The sequence below is a fragment of the Poecilia reticulata genome, linkage group LG12, assembly GCF_000633615.1.
Source record: "Poecilia reticulata strain Guanapo linkage group LG12, Guppy_female_1.0+MT, whole genome shotgun sequence".
NCBI lineage: Eukaryota > Metazoa > Chordata > Actinopteri > Cyprinodontiformes > Poeciliidae > Poecilia > Poecilia reticulata.
Window position 1 is genome coordinate 9,979,266 of NC_024342.1, and position 13,155 is coordinate 9,992,420.

The window sequence follows — 13,155 nt, forward strand, 5'->3', positions numbered from 1 at the left end:
GGGTGAATAAAACGCATGACACACTTTTCAGATTTTAATTGGCAGAAAATATAGAAAACTGCCAACTATTTTCCTTCCACATCACAAATCCCATTAAAATACACAAAATGTGAAAATATATGAGGGCTATGAACAACTTTGCAAAACGCTGCAAATAGTTTCTACTTAAGCTTCAACTTCAAAATGTAACTCTGATCATTTAACCAATTGTAAAAACTGACATCAGTGTGTTTTACTTCATGTGTGATATCAGATAAAACCTACACAGGACGTTGCCACTGGGGGACGAAGCAGAAGAACGAGCGGCTGTCCTGGCTGTGGGCTCAGTCCACAGCTCTCTATCCCAGCATCTACCTGCCGCAGCGGCTGGCAGGGTCCACAGATGCTGCTCTGATGATCCGGTACAAACACACACATTTATGTTCTGTTTTACCACAGCCTTTTGTTTGAAACCAAAGACATAAACCGATCCGTTTCCTCCACTCAGACACAGACTGCTGGAGGCTTTGAGAGTGGCGTCAACGTGGCGTCATGGCAACAGTAACAACCAGGCCACGCCCGTCCTTCCGTACGCTCGACTGGCGTTCACACATACTCTCAACTTTCTCAGCGAGGTAGCCGCTCGTTCACGTCAATATAAAACGGTGAAATTAAGCTTGTAAGCATAGCAGAATGTCTGGGCTTGCAGACGGACTTGGAGCACACACTTGGAGAGAGCGCGTCGCTCGGCGCAGCTGGAGTCGTGCTGTGGGGAGAGATGAAGTTTGCCAAATCAAAAGTGCGTGACTGACCAAAATCATGATGCATGTGCGTACCAGAGCCGGTGTGTGTAACCATGTTGTCTTCTCCCGTCTACCAGAAACAGTGCGTCCTCCTCAGAGACTACATCCACACCGTCCTGGGCCCCTTCATTCAGACCCTGAGGGCCGAGGCGTCGCGATGCAGCCTCCAGCTCTGCTACAGTCATGGCCGCTGCGCTAGGCGACGCCCCAACTCCGGTCGCAGTCTATCATCTACGCCCGTCTCTGTCTCTCACAATGGCACGGACTCCGCCAGCAGCAAATACTTTCAGCAGCATTTTAGGTGTCGGTGCTACTCAGGCTGGACTGGAACCTGGTGCCAGAGGAAGATGGTTGGGAGTGGTCAGGACAAGAGTTGACGAGTGTCCTTCAGTCAGGAAACTGCATTGCAGGGTTTTGAATAATAATAATAAAAAAACCTGCTATAGGTAACTTTACTAAGTTTTTTTTTTTTTTACAATATAATTTGTAAAGCTATTGCAACATGCCGTAGTTCAACAGTGGTCAGGAACAAGGCAGCAGATGGTATTTTAGTTCCTATATTTAAACATTCACACCTCGTCATGACAACTACCTCCCTCACTTATCGTCTAACAGATTTTAACAAATAATTAACACATAAACGAGAGTAACAAGATCAGACTAATCACTAAAAGCTAAGTAGCTAACCTAAATGATTAACAAAGAACATAAATTCTACCAATAATCCCTTCCTGCTGTGGTTGCCATGTGACAGGCAATACTGCTGCCACACCAGAAGCTACAATATTGGAAAAACTGCTTGAGTTTCTTATAAAATGCAGCATTTTCTTGTTTTCAACATCTACTTTTATTGGTGTTAGCCAACAACATAATGTTAGCATTTTAGCATATGCTTGCTATTTAGCTGAAGATCACCTATAAGCTACTGTCAGTGTATCAAATAGTATTTTCAAATTAATGGGCCCCAGCACCCCTCCTGACCCTGCTAGGGACAAAGGTGAACAGAAAATGGATAGATGGATAGATATCAACTTCCTTCAGCTTAGTAGATAATGGTGACTGTCTTGTTTAATTAAAGTACAATAATGATTGCACATAAACTGTTAGCATATTAGCTAACAACAAGCTATATCTTAGCTAATCTATTAGTAGTTTCTAAGATAATTCCAGTTTGTGACATAATGTGTACATAACAATGCTGCTAGTAGCACACTGAGAAAACTCGCGTTGCTGATGAGAGCTTTTTTATAATAAAGGCCCTGGGTTTTTGTTGTTGTTGTTTAATGTAGGATATATTTTGGTTCCAGGATCCTCTTGCATATCCAAAGCTGAAGTTAGGACTAATATGAATATATTATATAAAAAAGTATAAAAACAGCACGTGAGCTGTTAAAATTGAGAAGCATTATGAATAACAAATTGCCTATTCTAATTTAGGATCTGATATCAGCATTATCAGTTCTGTGTTTTTGGCAGAATTACAACATTATCTGCTGTTAAACCCCGTTTGAATGAGCCTGGATTACTCTGCTCCTCCACAACTTTTATTTCTATTTGGGAAACTAAATAAGACGAAATAGAATTTCATAAATTTTGGTTAATAAAGATACACAGTTTTCCTCTTTATCAACTTCTTGTCAAAATGAGAAAAAAAAAATGTTCTTAGCAATTTACCACATTTTTAAATATATATATATATAAATATATATATATTTATTTTTGTTTTGCTTAATTTCTGCAATTTATACGTGAAAAGACAAGTAATATCATTGTTACATTTCAACTCAAAGCACAGGTAGTGTTTGGAGACAAAAGACCAAAACCAACATGAAACAAAGTTTTATACTTCACATTGCAAAAGTATTTGACACCATCTATAAAACAATCTTGTGTGGGTACACTAGCACAGCGCTGAGGACTCTGTGCGTGTCCTCCTCATGTCCCCCGTCTCATGGCCGTCATGTTTCGCCTCAGTTCCTGCAGCTCCTGGATCAGCAGCTCCAGCTTGTCGGCTGCAGCCTCCTTTTCCCTCACAGCCTCAGTCAGCGTCCTGATGGCACCGCCCTGCTGGACTGGAGGAGGCACAAAAATGCAGATATTGTGTTTATTATTTATTTTTAAAGAAGTCATTACATTTTATTTGGTATATGGGGACCCTAAGGATAGAAATGGGCTGAAATTATTTCATGATTAGGAAAGATAATACGCCTATGTAGGTGATGCCCATTTAAAGCCGATTTAGTCGTTTTTACATACGCTGTGTAAAAATACACAAAATCTTATTTTTCTCAAGTCAGACTAAACTTTTCCGGTTCAAGAAATGTTGGGAATACTATGATTTTCTAAATTCCTGAAAAAGAGATACATTTTTGAGAAACATTTTTTGTTTTCCTTTAAATTATTTGAGAAAAATGTAAAAACTGAAGCAGACATTTTTGGCCTAAGGGTCAAGAACAGCAGAATCTTTGCGAAATTCGAATGAAAACAGACGTATTACCTAAAACGAAGATGAGCAACAGAGTGAGCAGAAGCAGGGTGACGATGGCGCAGCCTGCGGCGTAGGCCCTCGATGTACTCGCCGTCAACATGTCCTGAAGACGTCTCTGCCATTTGCTGCCCAGCGGGCGCCCTCTCTGACTGACCGCTGTCCCGTCGTGTGTGTACAGATTCCCGTTTGGGGACGGTGTGTACGCAGGACGAGGAGGCCTCATCCCTGAAAAGGACACAGGGTGAAAAGTAAGTCGGTTGGTCGAATGTGGGTGTGTGTGTGTGTGTGTGTGTGTGTGTGTGCGTGTGTGTGTGTGTGTGCTGAGACTGTGAGCACCTTTGTGGCTGTGCTCGGGGTGCGTTCGGTGGAGGTCGTTGATGGAGTCGACGGAATGCAGCTCGATCTCAGTGAGGTCTCTCTCGCTCACCCTGTAGAACTGAGGGGTGGTCTGGGACGACGGAGGCCTCGACATGTCTCTCTGAGCTGATGGAAAATGCGGGGGCAGATGTGACTTTGGTGATATTTAATGACAATCATGAAGTACCTTACTATGGAGAAGTAGGAGGACACCTTCTTGCAAATAAAACTGAAGAGATTTTCTGTGTATTCGACACATTATATACCCTGATGCTCCTAAATAGAAAATTATGAATTGGATTTAGATTAGGACTTTCACTGGGCTGTTCTAGCAAATAAACACACCTTGATTTGAACCATCCAAATGCAGCTCCGGCTGCATGTTACGGGTTGTTTTTCTGCAGGACGGTGAAAACCTATCCCCGTTCTCAAGTCTCTTGCTATCTCCAGTTTCTAGGATTCCCCATTATTGCCAGTCTTCTGTAAAAGGCCAGGTTCGTGTCAACAGATTCTCCCTCCTGAGTGACCGCGGACCTCTTGTCTGTTCCTCTGCTTACTGCTTTCCGTGTCCAACTTATTAGTTTAGTCGGACGGCCATGTCTTGGTGGGTTTGCAGTCGTGTCATATCCTTTCCATTTTGCAGATTATGAACTGAACAGAAACTCTGCAAAATGTTCAAAGCTTGGAATATTATTTTAATCCCCACACCTGACTTAAACTTCTCCACAGCTTTCTCGCTGACCTTCATGACGCTGTTTGATCTGCGACGTTTTCTAACAGAAACCTCCAACACGTCCAGAGAATGGCTAGATTCATACGGACTAATTTGGTGAATGGATTTCCATTTCTCCTGTCTCATGGTGTTGCACTAACTCGTTTTGTTTTGGTTTATACACATCACATCACAGAAAGACAATAACATTTTCTTCTTGGTAATGTGGGAATATGTGAAATAGATTCTGATCTTGATGTTAAGATAGAATCTATTCATATGTCAAAGAAAAGAACAGATCATTTCGGTCTATTTGACAACAAAAACATGCATGAATATCTTAGGTATGAGACCTATTATTAGAGCTGCTTATCAAACATGATGCTGCTGGAATTTGAATCAAGGGTTAAAGGACAGAATGTGCTCATGACTGATAAATAAATGACTGACAGAATAAATCAGTACACACACTCACTCTGTGAATTAGTCTGATGGAATAGTTAGCCACCTGTCTGACAATTCCTCTTACCTTGCGACACTGGTAAAGAAAATCCCGTTTGCCGGATTGTGGTCTTCTAGTCTTCTGGTTCGCCTCTCACATGCTGACAGCAAACTGCCAAAACATGCATCTGAGCCAACAAGATTAGCATCAAAATGTATTTTGAGTGAAAATCCACATTCCAGGAGCGCTATCAACTGAAGCCAGGTTAATCCAGATACATTTGGTCCACTTTGTTCCTTCACAAAGAAAAAAAAAAAAGCTTGTTGGTTCCAGGTACAAATTTCCTAAAGTCTCAACAAAGTTTCAGGACGCTCCGGAACAAACAGAGGCCAAACTGGGTTTGAGTCTGAATACTCAGATTTAACCCACCACAGCCGCACCATAGGAGACGTAAGAAAAGAGATATGAGCAGCAGAGGAAGTTTTTTTTCTCTGCCTTAGTGCGCCCCCCTCCCAACATGCACATGCTTGGCTTTGCAGGCCTTCACAGTCCAAAATAGCACCAGAGACATGAGATTATTATTAGTTCCTCTGGCCAAAAGGATGACTCAGTGACCCGGGTGAAAGGCATGATGGGATCAACACACACAAACACTGACACAGAAAAAAATATGAGAGATTTTGATTGAAGGAAGCAGATCTAAAGCTTTAACAAACAAATCAGCGCAGACAGAGTCTGTGAAATTGTCCTTTTCCTGTTGCTTCTGCATGTGCTCCTCTGAAAACAACTGCATCTGTTTGTGAAGCTGGTGTCATGGTTACAGTTAAGTAAAAATGTCTGGAATATTTTGCTGAATAGTAGCTTTTTTTTAAGGGTTTTTGAAACCCTTGGAAAATGTTAATGTTGTACAAACATCCATCCAATCATCAAGAGAAAGTCAATGTTTAAAATTGAGAATCTGTGTGGCAATAAACCCGTGATCTCCATCCAATCTGACAGAGCTGGAGCTGTTTACAAAACAAAACACACAGCTCCTGTTATCTATTTACTTATTGTTAATAAAAGAACATTATTTTTTGTTCAACCTTAAAATTACAATTTAAGTATTTGTTCATGACTTAAAATCAATGTAGTTGCAGTGTGAAGATATTCCTGTTTCCCCCTGTTGCCATGGTGATGATCTGTCACGCTAATGTGATCAGAGAGTAATTTGTTGCTCACTCCGGGACATGACCAAAACATCCTAATCCCGCTTTAAAAACGCTGATCTCCAGTGAACTAAAGTGAACTTATTAACTACGTTTCCCACAAGTCTTTGCTTCTTCCTTCGTCGTTACCTACGCTCCATGTGTTTTTTTTTTTTTTTTTTGCAATGAAAGCAGGAATCCCACGTTGTTGAGTTCAAACAGTTTGGAAGCAAAGCGGAAGTGCTAACACGGCTGGAGCATCGAGCGGGTCCAAGTTAAACACTTGAGCGGGGATCAGGCTGCAGGATGTGGGCTCGGGTTGCGGCCGCGGGCTCCGGGCTCGGGCTGCGGGCTTCCAGGGAGTGCGTGCTGCGGGTCACGGGTGCTGGATGTGCGGGGAAGACGCCACAGGAGAGACGGGATTTCAGTGCAGAGGTATGTGGAAAGCTGCAGATTGATTTCTTTTTTTGTTGCCTTTCTGGAGGACTGTGACTGCTTTGAGCAGACCATTACATCGTGGTTTAATATGCAGAAAATGATATTTGTCTTTACAGTGCTTGAAACCATTTGGTGGAAGTGTTTCAAATGTATGTTTTGTTTGTCGTCTTTTTAGGTTCCCCAATCTGCAAGTCAAAATTATTTGAAAGATTCCAACTATTTCAAGTGCTTAATGAACGGCTAGTGACAGTTCAGTGTCAGCCCAGGCACTTTGAACCAGGGGTTGTATCCTGCTCAAATGCACATGAACCCTTCAGCCCACACTCAGCCCTAAATGTCCTAATCCACACACAAATAATCTGACCAAATCTGATCACCTTTTACTAAATCAGAAATGCCTTCTGGTGACGGAGCCTGCGGAGTGTGTTTTGCACTTCAGTTCACAGTCATGTCTTGGATTCCCTCAGTGTAAACCTGGCTGTGTCTGCGTGGCTTCGTGTTTCAGTAATAACAGAATTGTGCTCTACATCAGCAGCCTGCTCATGCAGACATGATGTACATGAGTCCCAGCAGACAGAAGCTCTGTCTGCTTCACTTCACCGAGCTGCACAAAATGATTTTTATTGGAACCACGAGTGAGTCTCCGTTGTTATCAGAGCAGGCTGATAAGTCCGTTCTCCCTTCACCAGCCAGTTTAAAGGTCATCAAAAAAAAAAAAAAAAGCTGAAGTTGGGATTGTGACAGAGCTGTGTGTCAGGATTTTGCTTGATTACATATTATCTCAGTAGTTTTGCATATCAGGCAAAATCGTCACTTTCATTCTGTTTCTACTTCCTTGCAAAACAATTTTCTCCATGTCTATTTGCATACGGTTTATAGTTGCAAAATAAATAAATAAATGCATTTCTTGCATTTTGTTTTTCAACCCCTTCTACTCCAGCACCCCTAAATGAAGTCCAATGCAGTCTGTTGGTTTCAAAGTCACGCATTTTAAAAAAAACAACAACAAAAAAAAACGTGTAGTTGCTGTGTTTTTGTTAACTCCTCTGACTCAGTTGGTCGTTGTTTTGTTTTGTTTTTTTCCTCCCCTCTCCCTGCCAGGCTGCCCTGAAGAAAACCCCCCTCTTTGACTTCCACAGGAACAATGGTGGAAAGATGGTGGAGTTTGCTGGCTGGAGTATGCCTGTCCAGTACAAAGACAGCCACATCACCTCACACATGCACACCAGGGAGCACTGCTCCATCTTTGATGTCAGCCACATGCTCCAGGTGAGGCACGCTAAAGCTCAAGTGCTCCACATTTGGCTTTGCTCGCCGGTTTGAAATCGGGACAAGACAAACGGAGATTAGCCTTTATAGAAATACATTCTTTTCGTACATTTGACCACTGTATTCCTATTTTCCTCTCGTTTCTTGAGTCAGACCAAAATCTACGGAAAAGACCGGATAAAGTTCATGGAGTCTCTGGTGGTTGCAGATATCGTAGAGCTGAAGGACAACCAGGTAGAAGAAGGATTCGCTGTTACCAGTTCTCACCTTGTAAATCTCTGTGTGATTCCAACAAGATGATCTGTCGCTGAACTACCATAACAGAGCTTTAACTGCTTTCCAAATGTCTTTCTACTTCCAAATACACGAGAACAATGCAGAAATAAGTTCTAAAAACTTTCAAAGTGCAGTCCATCTTCTTTTTTTTACTACATAGTAGTGAATAGACACTTTAGACAGCTTATCGAAGTCTTTACTGACCTTTAAATTACGAGATGGCTTTAACTTTGTTAAACCACATTTCCTAATATACAGTAGAATTCAGTTTGGCTTTCATCTCTCTCTGCATCAGGACACCGATAATCCTGAACGCAAAAAAAGATAAATCTCTAAGTTTATCATTGTTTTTGCAGAGAAGCAGATCTATTCATATCCTTACAGTAAATTCTTGAGTTTCTCTTTTAACTCTTCACCCTCTCCTCCCACTCCTTTTTCTTCTCTCCTCTCAGGGTACGTTGTCTCTCTTCACCAACGAGAAAGGAGGAATCATTGATGACCTCATCGTGACAAAGACCAACCAGGGTTACCTCTACGTGGTCTCCAACGCCGGCTGCGCCGACAAAGACTCGGCTCATATGAAGGTGAAGGAATCTGTGGAAGCTGACTGGCCTGGAATCGCCTGGGAAATGACTGATGGGTGTGTGTGTGTGTGTGTGTGTGTGTGTGTGTGTGTGTGTGTGTGTGTGTGTGTGTGTGTGGGTGGGTGTGTGTGTGTGTGTGTTTTAACTCTTAGGCCAGACTGGCAGAGTACAAAGCTGCTGGGTTTGATGTGGACCTGGAGTTCATTGACGAAGCCCTGATTGCACTTCAAGGTCAAGCACCCATTCTGTCTTTCTTTTGCTCTCCCTTCTTAAAGTATCCTTTGTTATTTCATTCCTTAATTGGTTTCATATACATTGCTTTACTTTAGTTCTAAGACAAGCTAAAGCTCGCTCTGTGCTTCGCTCTGTGCTTAAATTTCCAAGTCTTTTTGTGTCATCAGGTCCCACCACGGCTCAGGTGCTTCAGGCTGGGCTGAAAGGAGACCTCAGTAAGCTGACCTTCATGACCTCCACCCTGGTCACGGTGTTCGGTATTCCTGACTGCAGGGTGACCCGCTGCGGGTACACCGGAGAGGACGGGGTGGAGGTGAGCATCTCCAATGCGACGCTAAAAACTTTGGATCGGGGTCTGGTTGTTCATTTCTGTCCAACATTGGGCTTCTTTTCTCAGACCTTCCCCAGAATATTCTGACTGAATGTTTAAAAAAATGTGTCAAAAGGGTCGAAAGTTGTATTCATAGTGATAAATCTTTGGACCATTCTAGTACTGAAGTACACTTCGACCTAAACCAGGGGTGACCAAATGAAATCTCTCCATTTCAACTCGAGAGATTTAAAATCTTAATTAACCAAGCTTTCTGTTTTCACTTTGACTTCATGGTAAGTACCACAAACATTTAGCAGCTCAGCGACTTGGTTGGATGCATCTTAGGTTTTTGAAGAAACAGTTTATACATTAGAAAATTCCCAAAGGTTTGCATCCACACAGCATGATGCCACACCAACATGGAGATCAGTTGTTTAAAATGAAGTGCTAAATGCAGTTTCCATGAAGACCCAAACATTTGTGGTCTTTTGTGACCAGAGCACTTTCTTGCATGTTTGGGTCTCTTGTGGCAAACTACAAAAAGCTTTTTTTTTCCCCCTACTTTTTCCAACTTTCTGTCCCATTCTCCCAAAAAGATCAGCTCTACAGAATGACCAAGTCCTAGTTGTCCTGTAAAGTTTCCCACCTGAGCTGTGGATCTCCATAGCTCCTCCAGGGTTGGTAGATGTCAGTAGTTTTATTCGTGCAACAGAAACTTTAAGATGTAGGATGTCGACGTTAAAGTTACTCTGTCTGTCTGTGTCTCCCAGATTTCTGTTCCTCGTTCCAGAGTGGTTGAGCTGGCAGAGAAGCTGCTTAGCAACAGTGAGGTGAAGCTGGCTGGTCTGGGAGCCAGAGACAGTCTTCGGCTGGAGGCGGGACTTTGTCTCTACGGCAACGACATAGATGAGACCACCACACCTGTGGAAGCCAGTCTTGTTTGGACGATAGGTTAGGTTTTTTTTGTGGTAACAGTCGACGTGTAGCTATTGAATGCATAAATGCATAATTGAGCACAGACACTCATAAGTGTGTTAAGTCGATGCATTTTTTACTTCAGCCTGAGCAAGGCGGCAAGTAATGCTCTCTCCTGCCTATCGTTTTTGGATATTTTCTAATATTTGATAAGGCCTATCTTATTGGAAACCTGCTTAATTAAACATTTTAAAAGGGCTCTGTTGGTTTTCCGTCTCACTTGCAGGGAAGCGCAGGCGTCAGACGAAGGATTTCCCTGGCGCTGACATCATTGTGCCGCAAATCAAAGCCAAGACAGCCAGAAAAAGAGTTGGACTGGTGTCCACCGGTCCCCCAGTGAGACAGCACACCCCAATCCTCAGCCCTGATGGACAGGTCATAGGTGAGGGATCGACAAGGAGCCGAGGACTTATCTGAATTTGAAATTGAGAGTAGAATCATGTGGATAGAATCATATAAGAAAGTAATGCAACTGCATATCACTGTTAGATAAATAGAACTATTTATTTGTTAGATTAAGCATTGAAATATCTGAATCACCTTTTTGTTTGTTGTTTGAAACAGGCTTAAATAATTTGACCACTAGGGGTCAGCAAAACCCTTGCATTTCCCTAAACCGTAACTCTTCACAAAATGTACCATTTAATTTAAAAAGTCGTGCATTACTTCACATTTTTCAATTCTAAGGCAATTTATTAGCCATAGATAAATTCAAATACTTGCTACTTTCTTAATAAATGAACAGTCATCCATTATCTGGAAATCAATGTCTGAACGTTGTTTTTCATGAGTCTATTGCAGGAGGGTTTATTAAACTAGCGTCATCACATAGTTTATTTATTTTCACTGACACCTTTCTTGTTCTTGATAGGGGAAGTGACCAGCGGCTGTCCCTCTCCCTGTCTGAAAAAGAACGTTGCCATGGGTTACGTGGACGCAGCATTTGCCAAGAACGGAGCAGCCGTCCAAGTTGAAATCAGAAAGAAAACAATCCCAGCCATCGTCAGCAAGATGCCCTTCGTCCCCACAAACTACTACACTGGATAGGAACTGCACACTGGATCATTCTACTATTCCTCTCTCATTTACTGTCATCGTCCCCTGGTGTTTAACTCCAGCAATAAAAGGCCAATTTAGGATTTAAAAATACTTTCCAATAAGGGTGGGGGAAAAAAAGCAACACTGTAAACGTGGTTGGTGTTCAGCTGTGAACAGCCATATTCAATACAGAAAACTGATAGGTTATGGAAGATGTAAAGACTGTAAGTTTTAGGCAGGCTGACTTGAATGAATCCATAGTTTGATAACACGGATTAAACTGTTTGGAATGAAAAGCAGGTGGCATGAGGGTACAGGTAGCACTGATGATGTTAGCACCTTTATGGGACCCCAATAGAAACTTTTATTTGTCAAGTCATTATGATACAAACCAACAATTTGCAGTCTACTCTTTTTGTCCCTCACTTCTTTATTTTATTTTATTTTATTTTTCCTTTCTAGTACCAAATGGAGCCATCGTCCGTGGTACACTTTATATGGACCATTTGTAAATCTGCACTCAACTTGACAACAATTAAGTACATTCCCACATTGTTCTCCTAATGGAGAAAATTTGGTTACATGACTCTAGCAAATGACATCGACCAGCTGGAGGTCACTCCAAGTCATTATAGAGTTATTGTAAAGTTTTCAGCAAACATTTTGAGTTACATATGAGATTTTAGCATTTTTATGACCATCAGTCTCAATAATCAATTTAACTATGAAGAAAAGAAAATGCTCCACTTTGGTTGAAATATGAGGGTACAACGGGAAAGATGGAGACAAATGTCACAGAACCTGACAAGCGAGACTGTGTGTGTGACTAGCAAACTACTGTTTTGTGAATTAGGCTGCAGTACATTCGTGCACGGTTTTTCGTCTTCTAATGCTGTAAATGCAAATATGCATAGAAATATTTGCATTTACAGTAGTTATGAACAAATATGATGGGGTCTGGTGTTTTTTTTATCATATAATAATAATGATGACAATGTTAATTTGTATGTTTTGATAGTATCAATTCATAAATCCAGATGGGAAAATAGCAGTCTAATTTATAGAATTTATTTAGTTTAATGTTTAATCTTTACTCTAGCCTCTAATAAAAGTAGTCAAGATGTAGTTAGAGCTTTCTATTTTAACATGAGGTTTCTAGTGGCTTGATGAAATGTACTACTGACTTGCCAACTTGAAACTATGCAACAATGCGATTAACTTGCGTTTTTATGTGCAGCTGAATGTTTGTGTGAACTTCTTAAAGCATTTTTCAGTAGAGAGTTACTTTTGAATAAATAAAATGTGCTTTTCTAGTTGCCTCTGATCGTTTACTTATTTTGCTTCTGAAATGGAAACTTATTAACTTAAGACGGGCCAATTAAGAAAATGTCTTACAGCTCTTGCCGTTATTATTTTCACTTGCAAAATATCCAAGCAGGTCCTGACCATAGGCATTTCTCATATATGGTGCCTTGCAAAAGTGCTTAAACCCAGTTTTTCATGTTTTGTCACATTTCAGTCAAAAATTATCTCGTGTGATAGACCAACACAAAGCAGCACATTCATTGTTTGGAATAGCAATGGTAGAATTTTATTTTATTTTATTTAGCTTTCAAATAAATAGCACAATTTTCTCACCTTCAACAAGAGACCAACATTTTTACACATTATTCTTTTCAAAATGCCTCAAGCTAAGTCAGATTAGGCCAAAAGGTTTGGGCCAAACATTCCCACTTCCGAATTTAATAAAGTAAAGGAAAAAATATATATATAAAAAATCTCAGGTTTATTAATCTAGGGTTTACACAATAGGAAAATACTGCTAATCTTAACTCCCCTAAAATGGGAGAGGTTCAGTTGGGTTTAATGTTGATAATTTTGTGCAGTGGAATATTACAGTCTAATAAGAGATAAGCAAACAATTTCTCCTTTACATAGAAACATGGCGTGTAGGCCAAATAAATAGGCCTGGGTAGTATGACAATAATATATTTTTTACTGAGCATTTCAAAAATAATGGTTTTGGTGTCTGACCTATCCGGAAACGGGGGATATCACCA

The 13,155-nt window shown here is 41.1% G+C and overlaps 2 protein-coding genes across 2 annotated transcripts in view; both read left to right on the forward strand.

Annotated features, from left to right (window-relative positions):
* The window catches only part of hyal3 (hyaluronidase 3), a 3,841-nt gene extending 2,604 nt beyond the window's left edge, over positions 1 to 1,237 (forward strand). Inside the window, exons 3-6 of the mRNA XM_008423840.2 lie at positions 254 to 401; positions 488 to 614; positions 689 to 778; positions 860 to 1,237. Of these exons, the coding sequence (XP_008422062.1) occupies positions 254 to 401; positions 488 to 614; positions 689 to 778; positions 860 to 1,159 (665 nt within the window). The 3' untranslated portion in view covers positions 1,160 to 1,237. The remainder of the gene's footprint in view (positions 1 to 253; positions 402 to 487; positions 615 to 688; positions 779 to 859) is intronic.
* Positions 1,238 to 5,980: 4,743 nt separating this feature from the next.
* amt (aminomethyltransferase) lies at positions 5,981 to 12,414 on the forward strand. Its single transcript, XM_008423839.2, has 9 exons — positions 5,981 to 6,403; positions 7,508 to 7,675; positions 7,829 to 7,909; positions 8,404 to 8,535; positions 8,688 to 8,766; positions 8,937 to 9,082; positions 9,853 to 10,033; positions 10,284 to 10,439; positions 10,929 to 12,414. Exons 1-9 carry the CDS (start codon positions 6,275 to 6,277, stop codon positions 11,102 to 11,104), a joined length of 1,248 nt encoding a protein of 415 aa, XP_008422061.1. The 5' UTR covers positions 5,981 to 6,274; the 3' UTR covers positions 11,105 to 12,414.
* Positions 12,415 to 13,155: the final 741 nt, after the last annotated feature.